Source organism: Aotus nancymaae, unplaced genomic scaffold (genome assembly GCF_030222135.1).
Source record: "Aotus nancymaae isolate 86718 unplaced genomic scaffold, 86718_ANA_hifiasm-v0.15.2.pri h1tg000021l, whole genome shotgun sequence".
In the NCBI taxonomy this organism is placed as follows: Eukaryota; Metazoa; Chordata; class Mammalia; order Primates; family Aotidae; genus Aotus; species Aotus nancymaae.
This window is the reverse complement of record NW_026988433.1, coordinates 12,495,271-12,519,582: the sequence shown is the minus strand read 5'-3', so window position 1 is coordinate 12,519,582 and position 24,312 is coordinate 12,495,271. Positions and strand designations below refer to the sequence as shown.

At 44.8% G+C, this 24,312-nt stretch overlaps 2 protein-coding genes across 6 annotated transcripts in view; one reads left to right on the top strand and one right to left on the bottom strand.

Moving 5' to 3' along the window:
* Nucleotides 1-17,234, top strand: part of RNF10 (ring finger protein 10) — a 43,157-nt gene extending 25,923 nt beyond the window's left edge. For 2 of the 5 annotated variants that reach the window (XM_012468956.3, XM_012468957.3), the window contains exons 7-17: nt 1,039-1,199; nt 4,300-4,425; nt 4,694-4,970; nt 5,166-5,299; nt 6,428-6,545; nt 6,784-6,885; nt 8,507-8,662; nt 12,271-12,371; nt 15,982-16,039; nt 16,138-16,296; nt 16,937-17,234. In XM_012468956.3, the coding sequence (XP_012324379.2) occupies nt 1,039-1,199; nt 4,300-4,425; nt 4,694-4,970; nt 5,166-5,299; nt 6,428-6,545; nt 6,784-6,885; nt 8,507-8,662; nt 12,271-12,371; nt 15,982-16,039; nt 16,138-16,296; nt 16,937-17,013 (1,469 nt within the window). In that variant the 3' untranslated portion in view covers nt 17,014-17,234. Of the gene's footprint in view, nt 1-1,038; nt 1,200-4,299; nt 4,426-4,693; nt 4,971-5,165; nt 5,300-6,427; nt 6,546-6,783; nt 6,886-8,506; nt 8,663-12,251; nt 12,372-15,981; nt 16,040-16,137; nt 16,297-16,936 lie in introns of those variants that run through there. The other 3 variants (XM_064379712.1, XM_064379713.1, XM_064379714.1) reach the window with 3 other exon arrangements.
* A 2,142-nt stretch (nt 17,235-19,376) lies between these two features.
* POP5 (POP5 homolog, ribonuclease P/MRP subunit) lies at nt 19,377-21,733 on the bottom strand. Its single transcript, XM_012468955.3, has 5 exons — nt 21,697-21,733; nt 21,469-21,611; nt 20,117-20,266; nt 19,857-19,940; nt 19,377-19,757 (listed from the first exon to the last, which is right to left on the bottom strand). The coding sequence occupies exons 1-5, from the start codon at nt 21,714-21,716 to the stop codon at nt 19,663-19,665; spliced, it is 492 nt and encodes a 163-aa protein (XP_012324378.1). The 5' UTR covers nt 21,717-21,733; the 3' UTR covers nt 19,377-19,662.
* Nucleotides 21,734-24,312: the final 2,579 nt, after the last annotated feature.

The window sequence follows — 24,312 nt, the reverse complement described above, 5'->3', positions numbered from 1 at the left end:
AAAAACGCAAAAAAATTAGGCAGGCATGGTGGTGCATGCCTGTCATCCCAGCTACTCAGGAGGCTGAGTCAGGAGAATCGCTTGAACCCGGGAGGCAGAGTTTCCAGTAAACTGAGATAGTGCCGTTGCACTCCAGTTTGGGCGAAAAGAGTGAAACTCCATCTCAAAAAAGAAAAAAAAAAAACAAACCAACCAGTAACACCAACATTAAAGAAATGGTTGGTGGGACACCGTGGCTCACACCTGTAATCCCAGCACTTTGGGAGGCCAAGACGAGTGGATCATCTGTGGTCAGGAGTTTGAGACCATCCTGGTCAACATGGTGAAACCCTGTCTCTACTAAAAATACAAAAAATTATCTGGGCATGGTGGCAGGTGCCTGTAATCCCAGCTACTCAGGAGGCTGAGGCAGGAGAATGACTTAAACCTGGGAGGCGGAGGTTGCAGTGAGCCGAGATTATGCCACTGCACTCAGCCTGGGTGACAGAGCAAGACTCCCATCTCAAAAAACAAAAAAAAAGTAAGTAAGTAAATAAATAAATGATGGCTTAGCACAGTGGCACAGTGGCTCACGCTTGTAATCCCAGTACTTTTGGAGGCTGAGATAGGAAGATTGCGTGAGTTTAGAAGTTCAAGACCAGCCTAGCAACATAGCAAGACCTCATCTCTGCTAGACATAAAAATACCATCCTGGCTAACATGGTCAAACCCTGTCTCTAGTAAAAACACAAAAAATTAGCTGGGATTACAGGTGTGAGCCACTGTTCCCTTCCAGTTTGAGGTTTTTGGGTATTACATACAATGCTGTAATTAATAAACATTGTGTGACTAAAGTCTGGACTGCATCTCTGGTTTTCTTAAGTTTCTTGTATTAAGAGCAGAGGTATAGACCTTATTTTAAGACCATTGTTACATTATTTTCTAGGAAATTATGCTAAATTACCCATTTTCACCCCAGAGAAAAGGCTGTATTTGAAAGTTCCTATTTAGCTACACTTTGAGTGTTGCATTTCTTTGATCTTGCTGGTGTTCTTATAGATGAACAGCACAGCCAGTACTCTAAGTTGCTGCTGGCCTCTAAGGAGCAGGTGCTGCACCGGGTGGTTCTGGAGGAGAAAGTAGCACTAGAGCAGCAACTGGCAGAGGAGAAGCACACTTCCGAGTCCTGCTTTATTGAGGCAGCTATCCAGGAGCTCAAGGTAAGAGGATGCATTGGAGACGCTAAACCTTTTCACTCTGTTGGGGGTCTCTGGTTAAAACTAGAAATGCTAAACCTTTTTACTCTGTCAGGGGTAAGTGGATGGTCACTGGGGATAAGTTACTTCCATCCCATGTTTAAGAACACATTAAGACAATAAGCACACATTCCACATTAAGCACACATTCCACATTAAGACAAGCAGAGAATGGCTAAAAAAACCAATTTGTTCTGGGCTTTGGTGATGGGAGAGAAGGTTTAACCTAGGGCTTTTACAGCTTTCTAGAGCTAAAAGGAACAAGTCAAAATGACTTTATAACTAATTGTGACAGTGGAGTTTTTTAGATAAGCTAGGTTCTTAAAGGAAAGTAGAGGTTTTTGTTTTCTGGGAAAATACTTAGATTTTATTCTAGAGGTATTTTAAGAGACATTGTGGGCCAGGCGCGGTGGCTCATGACTATAATCCCAGCACTTTGGGAAGCCAAGGTGGGCGGATCACGAGGTCAGCAGTTCCAGACAAGACTGGCCAACATAGTGAAACCCCATCTCTACTAAAAATAAAAATTAGCTGGGTGCGGTGGCGTGTGCCTGTAGTTTCAGCTGCTTGGGAGGCTGAGGTAGGAGAATCGCTTGAACCTGTGAGGCAGAAGTTGTAGTGAGCCAAGATTGGACCACTGCACTCCAGCCTGTGTGACAGAATGAGACTCCATCTCAAAAAAAAAAAAAAAAAAAGACATTGTGGAAAAAGTATTATGGCCTGCCTAGTATGCCTTAGGAGTACTTGAAGTGGCAAAGAGTACACAAGGATAGAATTCCCTAGGTCTTGTATCTTCCACAACAGGGATTCCTGAAGCATCACAGTCACTGGTTGTTAGGCTCCACCTTGAGATATTGATTGTGTAGGTTAAGCTCAGTAGGCTCAATAATTTGCATTATAACAAATTCTAGGGTGATTTCTGATGCTGCTCATCCCCAAACCACACTTCAAGAACCACTAATCTAGCTTAGAGCAGTAGAAGCCCATATTTATTGAATGATTAGCATTTGATAGGCCCAGTGCTATACACATTTATCTCACTTAAGCTGCTAGTGTGGTAGATGGAACTATCCCCTTTCATGGATGAGGAAATGGAGTCATGGGTTGGGTAATTTTCTAGTAAGGGATGCAGCTGGTATTTGAATTTCTGGCTCTTTGACTCCCCAGGTCTCTTTGGATAGAGTCCTGTATATTTAACTTTTGCTTTCTTTCTTTAATACATTGCTGCCATATTTGTTCAAATGGCATTATAGGCATAAGAAAGGCAACATAGAATTACAGCTGTCCAGGCTGAGGTGGAGTTAGCTAAACCCCTCCTACTACTCTGGGCCTTTGAGCATAGTTTGTAAAAAGTAGGTTCTTAGATTTCTTTTCTGGAAGCTTTTGTATAGTGTTTTCAGTGTCAGATTCTTCTTTCTTTCTTTCTTCTTTTAACTTTTAAGTTCAGGGGTACAAATGTAGGTTGTTACATAGGTAAACCTGTGTCATGGGGGTTTGTCATACAGATTATTTCACCCAGGTATTAAGCCTAGTACCCATTAGTTATTTTTTCCTGAACCCTCCCTCCTCCCACTCCCCACCCTCTGATAGGCCTCAGTGTGTGTTCCCCACTATGTGTCCATGTGTTCTCATCATTTAGCTCCCACTTGGAATTGAGAACATACGATATTTGGTTTTCTTTTTCTTTTTTTTTTCTTTTTGAGACAGTGTAGCTCTGTTGCCCAGGCTGGAGTACAGTGGTGCAGTCTTGGCTTACTGCAACCTCTGCCTCCCAGGTTCAAACAGTTCTCATGCCTTAGCCCTCCTGAGTAGCTGGGATTACATTACATGGTGTGCACCACCATGCCTGGCTAGTTTATTTTATATTTTTAGTAGAGATGGGGTTTCACCATGTTGGCCAGGTTGATCTCGAACTCCTGGCCTCAAGTGACCCAACCCACCTCGGCCTCCCACAGTGCTGGGATTACAGGCTTGAGTTACGGTGCTTGGTCGGTATTTGGTTTTCTGTTCCTGTGGTGGTTTGCTAAGGATAATGGCTACCAGCTCCATCCATGTCCATGCAAAGGACATGATCTCATTCCTTTTTATTGCTGCATATTATTCCATGGTGTATGTGCACCAGATTTTCTTTATCCAGTTGATCATTGATGGGCATTTACGTTGATTTCATGTCTTTGCTATTGTGAATGGTGCTGCAGTGAACATACATATGCATGTGTCTTTTATTTATTTATTTTTTTGAGATGGAGTTTCGTTCCGTTGACCAGTCTGGAGTGCAGTGGCGCGATCTCACCTCATAGCAGTCTCTGCCTCCCAGCTTCAAGTGATTGTCCTGACACAGCCTGTCAGGTAGCCGGGATTACAGGCGCTCCCTGCCACACCTGGTTAATTTTTTTTTTATTTTTTATTTTTTTGAGACGGACTCTTCCTCTCTTGACCAGGCTGGAGTGCAATGTCATGATCTTGGCTCACCACAACCTCTGCCTCTTGGGTTCAGGCGATTCTCCTGCCTCAGCCTTCCAAGTAGCTGGGGTTACAGGCAATTACCACCATGCCTAGCTAATTTTTGTATTTTTAGTAGAGACGGGGGATTTCACCATGTTGCCCAGGCTGGTCTTGAACTCTTGGCCTCAAGGAATCCACCCACCTTGGGCTCCCAAAGTGCAGGGATTACAGGCGTGAGCCACTGTGCCTGGCTGTATCTTTATGGCAGAATGATTTATATTCCTTTGGGTATATACCCAGTAATTGGATTGCTGGGTGGAATGGTATTTACATCTTAGGTCTTTGAGGAATCACCACACTGTCTTCCACAATGGCTGAACTGATTTATACTCCCCAGTGTCAGATGCTAAGCAGAATGCAATTCTTAGTGGGTATTGCATGCTTTTTGCTTCTTGTTTCCCTCAAAGTTAAGATGTTTAAGCACCTAACTCCTTCCCATTGGGTCTCATTGCCTTTTAACTTTTGGTCCTGTTGAGAGGCAATTCTAAGCCCTTGCCCTTCAAGCCAAGTATGTTTCTGGAAACTTAACTTTCTCTGGTGTTCTCTCTGGCGGTGTTAGACTCGGGAAGAGGCTCTGTCAGGATTGGCTGGAAGCAGAGGGGAGGTCACTGGTGGTGTGGCTGCTCTGGAACAACTGGTGCTGATGGCTCCCTTGGCGAAGGAGTCTGTTTTTCAACCCAGGAAGGTTAGTGTGTCCCTGTTACTAAGTGGCTGCCATTCCTCAAATGCTGCCATGAGGCATTACTGTGAGATCTAAACCTTCTCAGAAGAAGAGGGGACAATAAGTATTTTCTGTATGCTTGTTACTAGTTCTTTCCCCAGGGGCGTTAAATCAGTGAACATGACAGCTAAGATAAACATCTGGGGAGCTTGGTTCTTAGGCCTACATTTGCCACATTACTTCTGGAAAGTAGGAGATATACTTTCTGTTGATCTCAAGTTTGCTCCAACAGGGTGTGCTGGAGTATCTGTCTGCCTTCGATGAAGAAACCACGAAAGTTTGTTCTCTGGACGCTCCTTCTGGATCTCTTGCTCTCCCTCTGGTAGAAGAGGAGGAAGCAGTATCTGAACCGGAGGCTGAGGGGTTGCCAGGGGCCTGTGATGACTTGGAGTTAGCAAATGACAATCTTAAGGAGGGGACCATTTGCATTGAGTCCAGCCAGCAGGAACCCATCACCAAGCCAGGCTTCACACACCTCAGCAGCTCTCCTTGTTACTACTTTTACCAAGGTGAGGGTGCTTGAGGAGAGGAGGATTGGGTTGTCACAGAGGTGTTTCAGAGAGGTGACCTGGCTCTCTAAGCAGAGGAGGTATCTCCACTAGATCCTGGGGCTTGGATGGCTTGTGCCTTTGGGCATGGGGAGGGGTGGGGGGCCTTCTTGGGGCTGGCCAAGACTGATGTGTGATCGAGCCCCTTGTCCTCAGCGGAAGATGGGCAGCACATGTTCCTGCACCCTGTGAATGTGCGCTGCCTGGTGCGGGAGTATGGTAGCCTGGAGAAGAGCCCTGAGAAGATCTCAGCAACTGTGGTGGAGATTGCTGGCTACTCCATGTCTGAGGTGAGGCCTTCCTGTAGAAACAGATGGTCAGGCAGCAATCTTAACCTAATCTCTGAGGTAGGCGTAGCCACCCTAAGTTCACAAACCTTCAAAGCCTTTAGTTTTTGTATTTTTAGTCTTTCTGTCAGTGATGGTGCTATGAATTCTTTGTAAGTTAGGTGGCCCCTCAGCATGACAGGGTTCTGTTAAATCAGTTACTGCTGCTCCCTGCTTCTCTGGTTCATTGATTGTAGTTTGGGGATGTAGATATTTCTTCCTTTTATTCAAGATGGAGTTTATTTTTGTTTCTTTTCCTCCTTACTCCTTGGGAGAAATGTCAAAAATTTGTTTTAAGGTTTAAAATTAGACTCTTTGAGTACTATAAATTTTTCATCAAACATATGCAGGAAAAGAATAGAAATGAAAATAAATGGGCGGGGTGGTAGCTCAGACCTGTAATCTCAGCACTTTTGGGAGGCCTAGGCAGGCAGATTATTTGAAGCCAGGAGTTTGAGACCAGCCAGGGCATTTCTACAAAAAATATTAAAAAATTAGCTGGGTGTGATGGTATTCAGCTGTAGTCCCAGCTAGTCAGGAGGCTGAGGCAGGAGGATCACCTGAGTCTGGGAGATAACATCTGCAGTGAGCCAGCCTGGGGGACAGATCAAGACCATGTCTCAAAGCAAAAAAAAATTGGACTTCATTTTCTACTATTTCAGGCCAAGTGTCTTTCAATGGGGAGATCTGCTTTATCTTCCTTCCCAGTTATTCTGTGTATGGTTCCCAGGTTTTTTTTGTTTTGTTTTTGCCAACAAATACTCTTTATTTTTGCGTTCTTCCCCCTCAGTTGTGGACCCGTGAAAATCAGAAGCAGCTGGGATTAGCTGTAGATTATTTGTTGCCGGACTCAATTCATTCCTTTGCAGCACAAACCAAAAATAAACTGGATTTGGTTGCTTATTCCACCTTCCTGTAGGTTGACGGTTTCTGTTTGTTTTCAAAATGAGGATAATTGAGCACTACTGTTTTCAGCCCCAGTGCTGGCTGTGAGTGTTACGTATATATTGTTAGATATCTGTCTGGGTTAGGACCCCTGGCTTTCAGAGTTAGGCTTGCTTTAGTTGAGTAATGGTCCTTTTTCCAATGTAGGATGTTCGACAGCGTCATAGATATCTCTCTCACTTGCCACTCACCTGTGAGTTCAGCATCTGTGAACTGGCTTTGCAACCTCCTGTGGTCTCTAAGGAAACCCTAGAGATGTTCTCAGGTGAGAATGCCCCTGCTCTGCTTCTCTTTATAGTAGGGTTCAGGATGCTTGTGCTAGAAACGCAGTGTGGGAGGAAACTTACGGAGCTGTATCATGAGTCTTTTAGTACTTCCTAAACACTTCATCTGTTCATCTAGTCCAGCTGGGCCTACTGGTGTGGGCTTAGCTGCTAATACTGGGAGGAGGTAATGGCCAGGTTGTCCTGGGACTACCTCTTTACGACCTGACAAACCTGCAGATGACATTGAGAAGAGGAAGCGTCAACGCCAAAAGAAGGCTCGAGAGGAACGCCGCCGAGAGCGCAGGATTGAGATGGAGGAGAACAAGAAACAGGGCAAGTGTAAGTTCAGGAACTGTCATCTTTGACTAGTACTGCTGTGCATCATTGTATGGAACTTTGTGTCTGGGACCGACCAAGAAGCCAGACCATAGCCATTTGTTTTCTTCAACTTTTAAATGTGAATCATGAGAGTACCTCCTTAATAGGCTTGCCTGCGAATTTAATGAGTTACTATGGGTCAAAGTGCATAGCACATAGTAAGGATTAAGATGAAATTCAGCCTTGGTAATAGTGGGTGATGTAAACCTGTTCCAGAGATGGGAACTGGGGCTTCACTAAGAATGCTAGGGGCCATTGTTCCCCATGCTGTCTGGATCACTGATGTTACCTCTAACTCTCTATTAAAGGCGACAGCTGAACACAGCAAGTCTCCCAGGAGGGTCTGATAAAGTGGAAACTTTGGTAGACTAGGAAATAAGTACAGGAAGTGGATTTAAGAGATCTTTCATGGCACTAAGCACAGCCTTTTGATCTGGTTCTCCAAAATAAGCTTCATTGAATCTAGAGGATTAGTGTGACAAAAGGGCCCATTATCCACTAGAAAACAAGGAATTGAGTCCTTGGCCAAGGAAAGGACTTTGCTCTTTTGTCTCCATATGGTATGGAAGCATATATTTTATATCTCAAATGGGGTGAGTATATATCTGGGGTCCCAACACTATGTAGGTGTTTGGCACATGTCCTGAACTTTGAGAAAACTAATACTTCAGGAATAAGACTTTTTGTTTCAACTTTTTGTGGAAATATCCAGACAGTAGAAAGAACAGTATTAATATTAACCCCCACAGGGTGTGGTGGTGTGTGCCTGTAGTCCCAGCTACTCGGGAGGCTGCGGTGGGAGGACCAGGAGTTCTGGGCTGTAGTGCACTATGCCGATCAGGTGTCCGCACTAAGTTTGGCATCAATATGGTGACCTCCCAGGAGTGGGGGACCACTAGGTTGCCTAAGGAGGGGTGAACTGGCCCAGGTTGGAAATAGAGTAGGTTAAAACTCCCACGCTGATCAGTAGTGGGATCTCGCCTGTGAATAGCCACTGCACTTCAGCCGCGGCAACATAGCAAGACCCCATCTCTTAAAAAGAAAAAAAAATTAACCCCCATGTTTGTCACCCAACCTCAATTATGAGTAGTTAGAACAAGGTTAACTATATTAAAACAAAGACATTATAGAAGGACAGTTATAAATTTGGGTTTTAGCTTCTGTCTGCATCCTCCAGACCTTTGAGGGTATGCATGTATGGTGTCCTCACCTGTTAGAAATTATTTGAAAAATTCAGGTTGGGTGTGGTGGCTCACACCAGTAATCCCAACACTTTGGGAGGCCGAGGTGGGCAGATCACTTGACCTCAGGAGTTCAAGACCAGCCTGGGCAACATGGTGAAACTCCATCTCTACTAAAAATTCAAAAAATTAGGTGGAAATGGTGGCACCTGCCTGTGGTCTCAGCTACTCAGGAGGCTAAGGTGGGAGGATTGCTTGAGCCTTGGAGGCAGAGGATGCAGTGAGCAGAGATCGCACCACTGCACTCCAGCCTGGGTCACAAAGTGAGATTCCCATCTCACACACACACAAAAAAGAATAATTCTATAAATGGGCTTACCAGGGTTATCTTTCCTTTGCAGACCCAGAAGTCCACATTCCCCTCGAGAATCTACAGCAGTTTCCTGCCTTCAATTCTTATACCTGCTCCTCTGATTCTGCTTTGGGTCCCACCAGCACCGAGGGCCAGGGGGCCCTCTCCCTTTCTCCTCTGAGCAGAAGTCCAGGTTCCCATGCAGGTAAATAGGTGAAATTTAATGAATTCACCCATTGGCTAGACCTTATGCAAAGGCTTCGTGTCTGAATTTACAACCCCGGCCCACTCAGCATGGTGTGGGCCTCGGGGACATAACCTTACTTTGGGTAGTCCCAAGGTCCGTCAGATTCTTGCCATTTATTCACCTTTCCGACTTGCTATACTGACTGCTTTACCCCCAGCTTCAGAGAACCTCAGGGAGCTCTTTAGGCAGGATAGTTGAATCTGGATTCTTCCCTGTGACCCAGCTGTTTTTATTTCTAGTTTTTATGTTTGAAATACTCTCCTGTATGCCTAACCATCTTCCTATATGTCTCTATTGTAGCAGCGTTTATAATAGCTACAAAAAAAAGAAAAAAGGAAACAGTCTGGAAAGCCTACCAATAGGAAAATGGCTAAATTGTAGTATTTATACTATAAAATTTTACATCTGCTGAAGAAGGGAATAGTTCTCTTCATGGACTAATGGGAAGATAAAACTAACTTACAGAACAAGAACAAATATTTGTGGGTTAAATAAAACCACCACCACCACAAAATTAAAGCATTTCATTATGGGTTTATATATCTAAATGTATAGAAAAACTTCTGCTAGAAGGCAGGGCAGGAAATAAAAAGAGAAAAAATATTAAAGGTATAGAAAAAATTGAAGGCTAGGCACGGTGGCTCACACCTGTAATCTCAGCACTTCGGGAGGCCGAGGTGGTCAGATCCCCTTGAGCTCAGGAGTTCAAGACCAACCTGGGCAATGTGGCAAAATTTCATCTCTACAAAAAATACAAAAATTAGGCAGGTATGGTGATGTGCACCTGTAGTCCCAGGTACTCGAGAGGCTGAGGTGGTAGGATGGCTTGAGCCTGGGAGGCAAAGGTTGCAGTGAGCCGAGAATGGGCCACTGCACTCCAGCCTGGGCAACACAACCAGACCCTGTCAAAAAAAAAAGAAAAGAAAAAAATACTGAGACAGGTGTGTTCCAAATTGGTAGTAGTATTACATTCTAAGAAATGAGACTGGATTGAAATGTTCAAATGGGCCTTTAGCCTTAAAAAAAATTTGTCTTATATAGAAAGAATGTTTGTTTGTTTGTTTATAAGACTAGTCAAGTGCAGTAGTGAGAAGGGGGGAAAGAGTAGAACAAAGAGCTGAATCTATAACTGACTGTGAACAATCAATTGAGATAACTCACTACCTTTGAACCAGCCAGAATATTTAAAGTGTTAAGAAACTAAAGAGTTACTGACTATAATTTCAGACAATTGTCTTTTATGATCTTCATCTGCCTGGCAGATTTTTTATTAATTTCTTTTTTCTTTTTCTTTTTCTGAGACAAAGTCTTACTCTGTCACTGGAGTGCAGTGGCTTGATCTTGGCTCACTGCAGCCTCCACCTCCCTGGTTTGAGTGATTCTTCTCCTGTCTCAGCCCACCAAGTAGCTGGGATTACAGGCATGCACCACCACATCCAGCTAATTTTTTTACTTTTAGTAGAGATGGGGTTTCACCATGTTGGTCAGGCTGGTCTCAAACTCCTGATCTCGTGATCTGCCTGCCTGGGCCTCCCAAAATGCTAGGATTACAATTGTGAGCCACCACGCCCAGCCTCTGTCAGGCATTCTTTTTTTTTTTTTTTAGATGGAGTTTTGCTCTTGTTACCCAGGCTGGAGTGCGAGTGCAATGGTGCGATCTCGGCTCACTGCAACCTCCGTCTCCTGGGTTTAAGCAATTCTCCTGCCTCAGCCTCCCAAGTAGCTGGGACTAAAGGTGTGCACCACCACGCCCAGCTAATTTTTGTATTTTTAGTAGAGATGGGGTTTCACCATGTTGGCCACGATGGTCTCGATCTCTTGACCTCGTGATCCACCTGTTTCAGCCTCCCAAAGTGCTGGGATTATAGGCGTGAGCCACCGTGCCCAGCCTTGACAGGCATTCTTAACAAAATGTCCATCATCGGAATATTTAAAACTTTTGGTTGCACTCCAGCCTGGGCAACAGAGTGAGATGTGGTCTCAAATTAAAAAAAATTAAAAAAAAAAAAAAAAAAAAAAACTTTTGGTGACCGTTGTGATCACATGCATATCATTTTGTAGATAGGAACCTGTGGCTGAGGCAGGTAGTTAGTCAAGAACTGAGATTAGAACTTGGTTCTTGAGGACTGACCGAACTACTGTGACGCTCTTCTGCTTACCTGAGAAAGGACTATGGCAGATGATTAAATACGTTATCTGTGATAACCATTCTTTCTTTCTTTCTTTTTTTTTTTTTTTTTTTAAAGACAAGATCTCGCTCTGTTGCCCAAGCTGGACCGTAGTGGGACAGTCTCAGCTCACTGCAACCTGTGCACCCCAGGTTGAAGCAATTCTCATGCCTCAGCCTCCCGAGTAGCTGGGATTACAGGCATGCACTACCATACCCTGCTAATTTTTGTATTTTTAGTAGAGACAGGGTTTCACCATGTTTTCCAGGCTGGTCTCTAACTCCTGGCCTTAAGTGATCTGCCCGCCTCAGCCTCCCAATGTGTTGGCATTACAGGCATGAGCCACTGTGCCCAGCCTATCTGTGATAACAAGATTGTGTTTTCACATGCTATCTTCTCTGAAAGGTGTTTTTTTTTTTTTTTAAGACGGAGTTTTGCTCTGTTGCCCAGGCTGGAGTGCAATGGCACAATCTCGGCTCACTGCAACCTCTGCCTCCTGGGTTCAAGCAATTCTCCTGCCTCAGCCTCCCAAGTAGCTGGGATTATAGGTGTCTGCCAGCTAATTTTGTATTTTTAGTAGAGATGAGATCTCGCCACATTGGCCAGGCTGGTTTTGAACCCCTGACCTCAGGTGATCCATCCACCTAGGTCTCCCAAAGTGCTGAGATTACAGGTGTGAGCCACAGCGCCTGGCTTTTCTGAAAGTTTAAGCTTTTGATGTATTTAAGCAAGAGCAATTGGTTGGTCCTAGGAATAAGAGTACTGACCATGGGAGGGCCTTATGCTGCTGGAAGAGAGAATAGGGCCCCTCTTGTCCGACACTGTTCAGGGCAGTGGATAGAGTGATCTGTAAGTGTTCAGCTCTAGTCAGAAAGGTGAGAGAAGTCTATTACCTAGGGAATATCAGGAAAAGGTTTGCACCCTCATGCTGGATCTTGTTGATGTGTCTTGGATTCTAACTACATACTCCCAGGTCATAGTGTCTACTGGCAGGAATGTAAAGGCTGAGCTGATTAAATTTTATCTTTTTCTTGGAGATTTTTCATCTGTATAAAACTAGTCCCTGACAGTACCTAGCCTTGAGAGCCAGCCTTTGTGAAAAGTACAGCATTTCAAAAGCAAAGACTTTCTTATGGTAGGAGTAGATTCTACCATGACTCCTAGTGTTACTATAACCATGAAGCTTTTACCTCTCCCTATACGGGTCACTGGTTTCATAGGCGACATCATTGACTTTATAAGAACGTGGGAGAGTTGAAGGTTGGATCAAGGTTTGCTTTTCTTTGAGGGGATGGTTTGTAATTTTCCAGACCTGACTCAGGGCTCACTCATCTCTCTTGTTAAGAGAACACTCCTTGGAACGTGACGAATATAATCAGGTCTCTGGTTCCCTTTCAGACTTTCTGCTGACCCCTCTGTCACCCACTGCCAGTCAGGGCAGTCCCTCATTCTGCGTTGGGAGTCTGGAAGAAGACTCTCCCTTCCCTTCCTTTGCCCAGGTAAATCCTTCGATTGTGAAGCAGCCCAAGGGTATTTAACATGAACTCTGCTGCTTATTATTATGGGAACCTTCTCCAGGGATTGTTACCTCTCATTCTATTATGGCTGGATAAATTGAGTCATCTGATGAGTAGGAGGGAAATTCACTGCCTGTTGGAGCTTCAGGCAGCATGGAGTTGGCTGAGGGCATATTATGTCATGGATGGCCCCTCTGCTGGAAAAGGAGAGACTTAACAGGCTAATGTTGCACTAAAAATGGGAGGCTTTCTTAAGAGGAAAGCTCATGGATTTAGTCCTCAGATGTTACTGTAGGACATACCCAGGAAAGAGACCAAGAATAACTGAGGGCGAATCAGAGTTTAGAATATTTAAAAAATCATTTGATACTTGTGTACTGGATACTGTTGTAGGGGCTGGGGACACACCTTCAATTTTAACTGGTGTCTGGTTCTAGGACCTCTGATTCAGGTGACATTTATCTGTTACATAAAATAAGCTATTTCTCTTTACTTTGAGAGGGGAAGAGTGTCCTGGTTATACTGTAACTGGCCAGAGCAGCTGCGTGGGGGGAACGATAGGCTAGTGAGGCTTGCTGTGAAACCACTTTATTAATCTCCAAGATAATAAGCTAATACTCAGTATTCAGATAACTGAGGAAGATGGATGGACAGCTTGACATGTGCCCTTCCTTGTAAGAAGTCTGTATTAACTTCTTTGAGGCTAGTGTAGAATCATTATCTTGACAGTTCTTTAGAGTAGTTGATATGGATGTTTCTCATGTAATTATAGCAGTTTGTACTGAGAAATAAGCAAGAATTGAACTTTGGTAAGGAGGGTCCTAAAGTCAAGGATCATAAAATAATAGTGGGGGCGAGATGGGAAGGGAGTGGGGGGATCCTGAAAATTAACTGCTGGACTTCAGAGGTGATTAGTAAGTGGCTCCCAGGAGTTATGCCAAATACTTAAGTTTTTTTGTTGTTGTTGTTTTAACTAGGCTTTACTGCTATTGCTTTTTTCCTTTCAACTTTATCTTGAAAAACTTCACACTTAGAGTTGAAAGAAAAGTAATACTGTTCGTAATAATATAGGATATTCTCCTATATAACCACAATGATCACATTAGAGAAAGTCCACTGCTACAATAATACCTAATACAGTGTGCATATTTCTCTCTCCCCATTTGTCTCAATGTCCTTTATTTTCAACTCAGCGGAAACCCATTACTCACTGCATTTAGTTGTCAAGTCTTTTTTGTCTCCTTTGAGTTTATTAACCATTCCTTTGCTCATATCCCCTCTTTTTTTTTCCCCTTCCATAGCCAGTTGTTTTATAGAATATCCTACAAATTAGACTTGTGTGATTTCTTATAAGTGGATTCGGGTTAAATACTTAAACACTTTGGTAAGAATAAAATGTAGGTGACATATTTTGGTTACCTTATAAGAGTAAAATGATTCACATGTCAAACTATTTATTTGGATGCCGTCTTGGTCCATTTGTGTAGCTATAAAGGATTATCTGAGGCTGGGTCATTTAAAAAAAAAAAAGGTTTATTTGGCTCATGACTCTGCTGGCTGAAAGACTGGGCATCTGGTGAGTGCCTCAGGCTGCTTCCACGCATGGTACAAGAAGTGAAGGGAACCCTGCTTGTGAAGAGATCACATGGCAAGAGAGGAAGCAAGGAGGGGAGGGGGTTTCAGGCTCTTTTAAACCGTGTTCCTGTACCCAGTTTTCAAAATAGCCTTCAGCCAAGCTATTGAAGCAGCCTTCATGAAACAGGACACACCAGCTACTTCAGATCCCCTCTCTGGTAAGGGCAGAAGCTGGAGTGCCCAGGGTTGTGAAACACACTGCACACGTCCTGTCATTCCTGCTTGGATCCAGCGGCAGATATTGCTCATCAGCTCTTTCAGGAACGAATGGGAGAATAGTTCTTTTATCCCTTGGTGATGGTGGGGGCATTCATTTGTTCATGAGGGGTCCATCCCCATGTCCCAAACACCTCCCATTAGGTCCCCACTTCCAAAATTGGGGATCGGATTTTTTTTTTTTTTTTTTTTTGAGACGGAGTTTCACTTTTCTTGCCCAGGCTGGAGTACAATGGCACGATCTCAGCTCACCACAACCTCTGCCTCCCAGGTTCAAGCAATTTTCCTGCCACAGCCTCCCAAGTAGCTGAGATTATAGGCATGCGCCACCACGCCCAGCTAATTTTTATATATTCTTTTGTAGAGATGGGGTTTTGCCATGTTGGTCAGGCTGGTCTCAAACTCCCAACCTCAAGTGATCTGCCTGCCTCGGCCTCCCAAAGTGCTGGGATTACAGGCATAAGCCACCGTGCCTGGCTGGGGATCAGATTTTAACATGAGGCTTAGAGGGGTCAAATGTCTAAGCCATAGCAGACTCAAACTCCTAGAGACCAAGGGACAAGTTCACCAGAGGGGAACATAATGAAGAAAGGTTATTTAATGAAATCAGCATCTGCCAACACAGACTCATCTTGAGTAATAGATTCCTCACTTTGGAATATGTGATTTAAGGACAAGGCATCCCTGCTTGAGCCCCATAGGGTTTGTCCCTTGATATTTTTCCAGGAGTGAAATATTCCGTCTTTTAAGTTACATGGCATATTTGCAGTTGGGGCTCATAGTGGCCTTCAACAGTTACAACTTGGCCTTGGCCAGGTAGGATGAAAATTACTCAGGGGCATGAGGATTGTTCTGATTTTATTGTCTTCCTGGGAATTTTACTGGCCTATGGTTGTATCTGAAAGTTAATGATTACGGAGCTATTGGAAAAGCAGACTAAAAGGTAGTGAGAGCTGTTGAAGCAGTGTCAGGAGAGAGTTTTACTTTTCATGGCTGTAGGCAACTTAAGTTCAATAGCCACATAGTTCAAAACTGGAGGGTACTAGTTCGGGCACGGTGGCTCACGCCTGTAATCCCGGCACTTTGGGAGGCCGAGGCAGGTGGCTTACCTGAGATCAAGAGTTTAGGACCAGCCTGGCCAACATGGTGAAACCCCGTCTCTACTAAAAAATACAAAAATTAGCTGGTCGTGGTGGCGGGCCCTCTGATCCCAGCTACTCGGGAGGCTGAGACAGAATTGTTTGAACCTGGGAGGCAGAGGTTGCAGTGAGCCGAGATCGTGCCATTGTACTCCAGCCTGGGCGACAAGAACAAAAGTCCATCACAAAAAAACCAAAACAAACAAAAAACCAACTGGAGGGTGCTACCCGCTGCTTACTCTGATAGACTGATGTTTTTAGGGGTCCCAAGAAGGGCAGAAAAACTTACCACATAGTCAGGATTCCCAGCTTGAGGGTCTGAGTAAGAATCTCGTGTGCCTTTTATGTGGTGTTCTTTACCCATTTCCCAAGGAACAAAACAGCTTATTGTTTACTACCTTGTGGGTTTCACTGCCATTTCCATTAGTCAAAATATAGAGGACATGACTAGAACAGTGTGTTAAGGAGAGAAGTACCTGTAAAATCTTTTCAAAGGTGACAGTTGGCTCTGTGCCTCTCCAATCAGTGTCAAGGTAGGTCTGGAAAAGAAGTCGGACCAGCTACTTAAATTCTTTTCCCCCACTTCTTTCCCACTTTGGCAGATGCTGAGGGTTGGAAAAGCAAAAGCAGATGTGTGGCCCAAAACTGCTCCAAAGAAAGGTGAGGATGACCCACTTGTGAAGGAGGAGTTTGGTTCGTTTCCATAAAGGGCTGTTTCTAGAAAGGAGTTCTAGAGTTTTAACACTGGTATTTTTTAGATGAGAACAGCTTAGTTCCTCCTGCTCCTGTGGACAGCGACGGGGAGAGTGATAACTCAGACCGTGTTCCTGTGCCCAGTTTTCAGAATTCCTTCAGCCAAGCTATTGAAGCTGCCTTCATGAAACTGGACACACCAGCTACTTCAGATCCCCTCGCTGGTAAGGGCAGAGGCTGGAGTGCTCAGGGTTGTCAAACACACTGCACACGTCCTGTTATTCCTGCCTGGATTCAGTGGCAGACATCACTAATTAGGCACTTTTCCTTCTGAACCCTTCAGCACCATCTAGTGTCATTTAAATCATACTCCATTTGGTATGTCAGATAGGACCTATTTGCCACCCCAGATTAATTCATGAGGCCCGAAAGTGAAATTCTGAGGAACTTCCAAGATACAGTGGGGTGTACAACCTGTATCCTTTAGAATCTTGAGTTGGTACAGGGTAGCCAATTAGGAGAAGTCACTCTCAAAGCCTGTTGCCCTCTGTTCATGACTTAGGTAAGAATCACATATGAGAGGCTCAGCACCTCTCTCAGTGCTGTGTGCCTTGCACCGTGCTAATTTTATTCTCCCAACAACCACATTAAATGTGTTTACCTCACATTACAGATGGGGAAACTGAGGTCCAGGGAGGTAAAAGTGACTTGCTCAGAGACACCCACTTAGTGTATACCAAGACTGGTATTGGAGTCTAGGCAGTCTAATTCCAGAGCCTCTACTCTCTCAGTAATGAAAATTGGCCAGGGGACAAGGGATGGCGTTTTAAGTTAAGCAAGCTCTCTTTCTGTGTCTCCCTTTAGAAGAGAAAGGAGGAAAGAAAAGAAAAAAACAGAAACAGAAGCTCCTGTTCAGCACCTCAATCGTCCACACCAAGTGACACTACTGGCCCAGGCTACCTTCTCCATCTGTTTTTGTTTTTTTTTTTACCCCATGCTTTTGTTTGGCTGCTGTAATTTTTAAGTATTTGAGTTTGAACAGATTAGCTCTGGGGGGAGGGGGTTTCCACAATGTGAGGGGGAACCAAGAAAATTTTAAATACAGTGTATTTTCCAGCTTCCTGTCTTTACACCAAAATAAAGTATTGACACTCACAAGAGATCTCTTCCTGTCAAGGTTTTTAGTTGGTTGTGAATGTAGTCTTTTTGAACCATGTGTAATTAATTTTTCTCAACCCAAAATAAGCTTGAGTCCCTTTGACATGCATTAGGCTGTCCAGCCCAGAATGGCACAGCACTGCTCTGCTGTAGCATCGTGTCAGGGCTTCCTGGGCTCAGCACCTCTCTTTTAAAAACAGTTGAATCCTTACTATTTAGTTCTCCTTTTTAAAGCAGAGGGGTGGGAATAAAATGGATTTAGGACACCCAGTTTGAATTGCAGTTTATTTTTCTTCTGACACATGGCCAGGCTGTGGTGCCAGCTTAATGGGGTAGGTTGTCCTTGGCACTTGCATGTGTGAAAGGAGGGTTTTGCCTCTTCTTGAGCATGGCTTGCATTGGCAGGGAAAGCTGTAACTTATGAGGAAGCCCTGAGACCTGCTACCCCTAAGATCGAGCTTGTTTTCAGTGACAGTGGCTTGAGTCGTAGGAACAGGAGTCTGTACAGCTGGATAAGAGCAGGGCTGTCTGAAGCCGTAGCATTGCTGTCTCCCTCTGATCTAGAGCAGTTTTCTTATGCCTTGATTTGAGCTAATTTTGATGTGAACTCTTTTGCTGCTTAATAAAGTGACCTCTAGGTATATTAGACTGCGAAGGCAAATGGTTGCAATAAATAACCTGCACAAGCAATGTGAGCTTTTTGTTTTAAGTTCATCACAGGTAAGCTAGATAAGTTATTCTTGAATAAGTTAATGTGATAGCTACCAGGATATCGTAGCTGTCTTTTCTGGTGTCAGGTTTAAATGGTTCTAGAACTGGGCTTAGCTTTAATCTGCCATTTTAAAAGAAATCCTTTCAGGAAATTTCCTGGGTCGATCAGGGTGTTCTGGCCTCAAGATGAGGTGGGTGGCCGGGTGTGGTGGCTCACATCTGTAATCCCAGCATTTTGGGAGGCTGAGGTGGGCGGATCACGAGGTCAGGAGATCGAGACCATCCTGGCCAACATGGTGAAACCCCATCTCTACCAAAAAATACAAAAATTAGCTGGGCCTGGTGGCAGGTGCCTGTAATCCCAGCTACTCAGGAGGCTGAGGCAGGAGAATAGCCTGAATCAGGGAGTCGGAGGTTGCAGTAAGCCGAGATCGTGCCACTGCACTCCAGCCTGGCAACAGAGTGAGCGTTAGACTCTGGCTTAAAAAAAAAAAAAAAAAAAATGAGGGAGGCATGTTGAAGCCAGTCACCAGTATTTTTGTTAAATGTGTATACGTACTTTCAGCGTAATCCATTGTATTATGGAGAAAACAGATCCTAGAAATGTCCGTAGGTAGCAGACCAAACCTGGATCACAATCTCTCACCGTTCCTCCTTCCTAGTGAGTGTGACAGTCTCACTTGTCTTCACGTGTAAGGCAATAAAGAAGAGCGGAACTATAAAAAACTACCTTAAATTCTTTAAGTGGGTGCCCGCTACATGGCCGTGCAGTAATGATGTCAGGTAAGGCCAGCTCTCCCACCCCAACTGCAAAAGTTGCATATTTAAAGTTACCTGATTAAGTACTGGCAAGGAATCTGGTACCTAAGACCCCTGTCGTTCCGTGCTGAGACCGGCTATAGATCTCTGCCAGTTTAGTTGCTGTGTCTCAACTAAAATTTCTATTTCAAATGACTTGCCTTGCTTAGGGCCCATCTTGGAGGCTGGGAGTACAAAGCCTCAAGTAGAAGGCTAAGTATTGAAAATCTAGGCCAGGTGCAGTAGCTCACACTCAATCCCAGCACTTTGGGAGGCCAGGGCAGGCCGATCACTTGAGGACAGGCGTTCCAACAGCAGCCTGCCCAATATGGCAAAACCCCAAGTCTACTAAAAATACAGAAATTAGCCAGGTGTGGTGGTACATGTCTGTAATCCCAGCTACTTGGGAGCCTGAGGTGGGAGAATTGCTTGAACCCAGGAGGCAGAGGTTGCAGTGAGCTGAGATTGCACCACTGCACTCCAGCCTGGGCGACAGAGCGAGACTGTTTTAAAAAAAAAAATTTAACTAGTATCACATAGGGAGTCAGTCTTCCCACCAAGGCTAGGAATAAAGAGGGAATAGAGACTTGGCCAAGCATGGACTCCATAAGCTCTTTTTGTAACATAAGTATGCTAGTTACCACGGAAACCAGATACATTTATTAAACCTACTCTTAGCCAAGCAATTAGATACAAAGATGTCTATACAGAGTTGAAAACCTACAGCACTTAACCAGGGAATGCTAGGTAAAGGCAACTTCAGTTTAACTGAGTACTCCATTTCAAGTGGGTAACGTGTCCTCTGGTTGCAGTTACCCAGTTAGGAAAACTGTAGAAGATGCTGTTGCTACCCAGAATGTTCTGTTCAACAAGTGGGCTTGAAGCTTGAGCACAGTGTAGCCTGCCGTATGGTGAGCAGAGGTTCACTCCATTGCTTCGGCAGCCTCCTCACTTGACTCTTCCTCCTCTTCTAGTAAGCAGCTTCTTGTCACAGACTTCTGGATAGCTTCCCGCTCTCCTGGAGAAGGCAGATAACAGATGAAAGATGACTTTGGGACTGATTTCTTTGGCTCAAGGTCTGTCACTACTCAGTGGGCCCTGGGCTAGTGTTGCTTACCTTCATCAGTGCAGTTCTGCAACAAGATCAACAGCTGTCTTCTGTTGTACTGAATTAGGAACTTCTGACATGTTCTTATTGTACCTGGCATATGAGTTACTGAAGTTAACAGCTTGTGAAAGGTCTCGACTTTATAAAGAGGTAGGGGAAGAGTGTCTTGTTAGTGGGACAGCAAGAAGACCCACCCAACAGTCTAGACTCAACTCTGAACGTGTCACCTATTGAAAATCAGTAGCCATGTGGTAACATTCCACTCCTACCTCCCACATGTAACGTGTTGAAAAAGCATGGGTAACGATGTCCTTTGTTCTCCAAGTACGTGATGAAGGGAAGAGCTGACCACACAAGCTGATAGAATTCTTTTCTGCATCGAAGTAGCACTATTCCAGTATAGGCATTGAGGTATCGAACTAGAACAGGAAAAAAAAATCGTTTTGGAAAACTTTTGCCAGGTGTGGTGGCTCACGTCATGCCTATAATCCCAGCACTTTGGAAGGCTAAGGTGGGCGGATCACTTGAAGTCAGGAGTTCAGGACCAGCCAGGCCAACATGATGAAGTCCTGTCTCTACTAAATACAAAAATTAGCTGGACATGGTGGGGTGCACGCCTGTAATTCCCTACTCGGGAGGCTGAGGTACGAGAATTGCTTGAACTGGGGAGGTGGAGGCAGCAGCGAGCTGTGATCTCACCGCTGCACTCCAGCCTGGGTGAAACAACGAGACTCCAAAAAAAAAAAGGGGAAACTTTGGAATCGCAAGAGCATATTAAAAACCTTGGAGTAACAGAGCCTACTATGTGCTCAATGTATGTTGCAGGCAAGTGGCACATAGGATGTATCAGCAAGTAAAAATAGGAGAAAAGCCAAAACACCCACGGTGTTGCATACCAGTCAGAACTGGTGAATGAATTTAGAATTTAAAATGCTTTCTAATTCACTAACTAGTTAATAAATAGGAGCAGGTAGGAGGCAATCCATTTTAATTTAGGAAAAAAATCTACAAAACTCTTGCCTGAAAAACAGCCTGTTTTGCTGCAATTGGGCTCTAATTCTTGTAGCAGTCAGCTCTGTCTCACCTGATTTAGGAGAGTTAAGCCTATCTTCAAGGTAAAACAGGGAACTAATTTAAGTGGTGTGGAAGGGCCCCTCTTTGTCGCAGCTCATCCTATATTTACATATATAAACAATCATGTGTTCTGCACTCTGCCAACTAAGGGCTTTCCCAGGGGTACTTTTGACAATTTTTTTTTTCCATGTAACGTTAATGTAATCGGTCATACAGCTTTTACTAGGAACTATACACTGCTTCCCTCATTTAATTCTGTATCCTATCAAATTCAATCACAACGAATTACAGATGTCAAACAGGTAAAAAGAGGCCTGTAGTTCAAGGTCTCACTGCCTTCGGGCCCCTCCTTTTAGCTCTGCTAATTTTGGACTTGTCTGGATCAAGTCTCGCTCGGGGTCCCAGGCGCTTAAAGAGATACCTTACAAAAAGCAGTTGCACGGGAGCTGGGCCACTCCAGCAGTGGCTCGTGCCCCTTCTTTCTTCCTCCGGCGCCTGCCCCTTCCACGTCCCGCCATCCTCCCGGGTACCCCCAGCGCCCTCGCACCCGCGAAGCCGATGGAGCAGGCGGCTGCGCCGAAAGTCCCGTGCACCCGGGAGATCGTGTCCCGTACGAGGCTGCTCAGAACTCGGTCATCGAGGCTCAGGCGGCAGCGGGAGTCGTCCGACACCAATTCGCAGAGCAGATACCTGCGGCAGGCGAGAGGAAGGTGGGCGCTAGCGGGGCCGCGAGGTCCCGACAAGACACTGGGTGGGTCTGGAAGGAACAGCTTACCTGTGCTTGAACCGCACCATGGCTGCCTCAGCGCCCTCTGGCCGGATGTGGGTTCCGCCCGCTGCCAATGGGAAGCTTGCTTCCTCAGCCTTTCAGCCATTCAGAGAAGGAGGCAGCACATGAGGGCGGAGCTAGAAAGTTGAGAAGCCGAGCTCTGTGTCAGTCTCTCTCAAGACCCGCCCCGTCTCTGTAAGCGCGCATGCGAACTGCGGAGGACCCGGCCTAGTTTGCGGGCTGAACTTCGGGTATGAATCGTCTTGAAGCTGTGATGGTTGGTTCTGCTGCACTCCGGAGTTTACAATACTCTGTATTGTATTGTAAATATAGGATGCAGCCGCTTTTCTTGGGGCCCTGGAAACCCTGCAGCACAGTTATGTATGCGAGTATATTTTCTCCCCAAGGTGAACGGTGGAGCTTTTGAGGGCAAGACCCTGCACCTCAGCAGCCCAGGGATTGACAAACGGGAAATCGGACCCTTATTTTCAGGTTAGAGCTCAGTTTAATTCTTCCATACAGCTAAATATGCTATTGTTGTTTGCGCCTTTCAACAATCTTAGGGAGGCGAGTGTGCTGCCTCGTTTTTTGTTTACAGAAACAATACGTGGTCATTGTATTTTCCATTTCTTTTTTCCTTTTTTTTTTTTTTTAACAGAAAAGCACCAAGAAGCAAATAAATTATAATCCCAGCACTGAGAGAGAATAACTGTTGTCGTGTCACGTGTTTTCTTTTATCATTTTCTCCCTGGGCCAGCGGTTCTTAAAGTGTAGTCTGGGGACCACTGAGATTTCCTAAACTCATTCAGTTTAGGAGTCCCCTAAGTCAGAATTACTTTCATAATAATACTAAGATGTTACTTGCCTTTTTCACTCTCTCAGAGTGAACAGTCAACTTTTCCGGAGGCTGCTTGATGTGATGACATCATTGCTCTAACAGCTAATGGAATTGTGTATTGTTTTCTAAACACTTCTCAGCTTTAGTAAATATGACCCACAAAAATAAAAGCTCTTTGGGATCCTCAGTAACGCGTGTAAAGGAGTCCTGAGACAAAGAAAACAGTTTGAGAACTATGCCGTCTGTTAAATTATGTTTTTTCTTTTATTCTCTTTTCAAGTTTTTTTTTTTTTTTTAATGTCTTATTGGGGTATTACATGAAGTACATATTCTTTCTTTTTTTCTCTCTCTTGAGAAGGAGCCTTGCTCTGTCACCCAAGCGGGAGTCCAATGGCGCGATCTCAGCTCACTGCAACCTCCATCTCCTGAGTTCAAGCGATTCTCCAGTCTCAGCCTCCTGAATAGCTGGGATTACAGGCGCGTGTCATCATGCCTGGCTAATATTTTGTATTTTTAGTGGAGACGGAGTTTCACCGTGTTGGCCAGGCTGGTCTTGAACTCCTGACCTCATGATCCGCCCGCCTCTACCTCCCAAAGTAATGGGATTACAGGTGTGAGCCACCGAGCCCGGCCTAAAGTACATATTCTTAAGTGTACATCTCAATGAATTTTTACATATAGATAGACTTGCGTAACCACCTCCAAGATTAAAATAAAGAGCATTTCCAGTATCTGAGAAGGTTCCCTGAGCCCTCTTCCAGTCAAATCCCTTACTGCTGTTAGCCACTATTGGCCACTTCTACCCTGTTTTCTTTTGTGTCTGGCTTCTTTTGCTAAATATGATTGTAAGATTGATTCCTGTTGTTTGGGTATATTTTCGTGTCAACTGTTCAGCTACACTACTGTTTTTTCAGCTGTGCAGTATTGCATTGTTTGGACATACCACTGTTAAGTTGGTCAGTATCCCCTTGGTGGAGGTTCACATTACTTCCAGGTTTCCTTGTTATACCCAATACTTTGGTGTATGGCTTTGTAGCTTAGTCTTTATTTATGCCCATCCCTGATTATATGTAGAACTGTCGTGGCCTTGCTGGTCCTGTGAGGTCCGTAATGGAGGCAGCTTTCACAATGATTTTTGCAAGATCTGGAATGAGTTCCGAATTTTCCCATCTCCCACTCTTTTTGGCCACCTTAAAGGAGGATTGTTTGGGAATGTAGGGAAGGGAAGAATAGGGGGAGGGAGTCCTGTGGACCTGCCGAGGGACCAGTGACAATGACAGCACTCCCCACCCAAGAACAACCTTTCTCCAGAAACAGTGTCTGCGGCGTCCTCCTTTGGCCAACAGGGGGTGCCAGAGGCCCGCAGTGCGCGGAGAGAGCAGGACACCCCCAACCCCTCAGAGCGCTTCACCCCGCATAGAAATTTCACCCCTAACACTTCCCCAGCCTTCATCTCAACTGCAGTGCCTCGCTCATTTTATAAATGCAGTTGCAGCTCAGACCAAAGCCTCGTATCCAGTAAGAAGCAGGATCAGAATTCGAACCCCAAAGCCAGCTGACTCCAGAGTCGTTCCGGTCGACACAGCTGGTGCCCTCCTGTGCAGGGTTTCACTCATCCACTTAGTGTAATAAGATGGAGAGATGACAGATGGAGGTTCGATTCCCCACTCCGTCACTTACCGGCCCGGCCACGTGTGTCAGGAGGGTTAATTCATGTCTCAGATCTGTTTCCTCATCTGTCCAATGGGATAACAATGGTTCCTTCCTCCTGGGTGGATATGAAA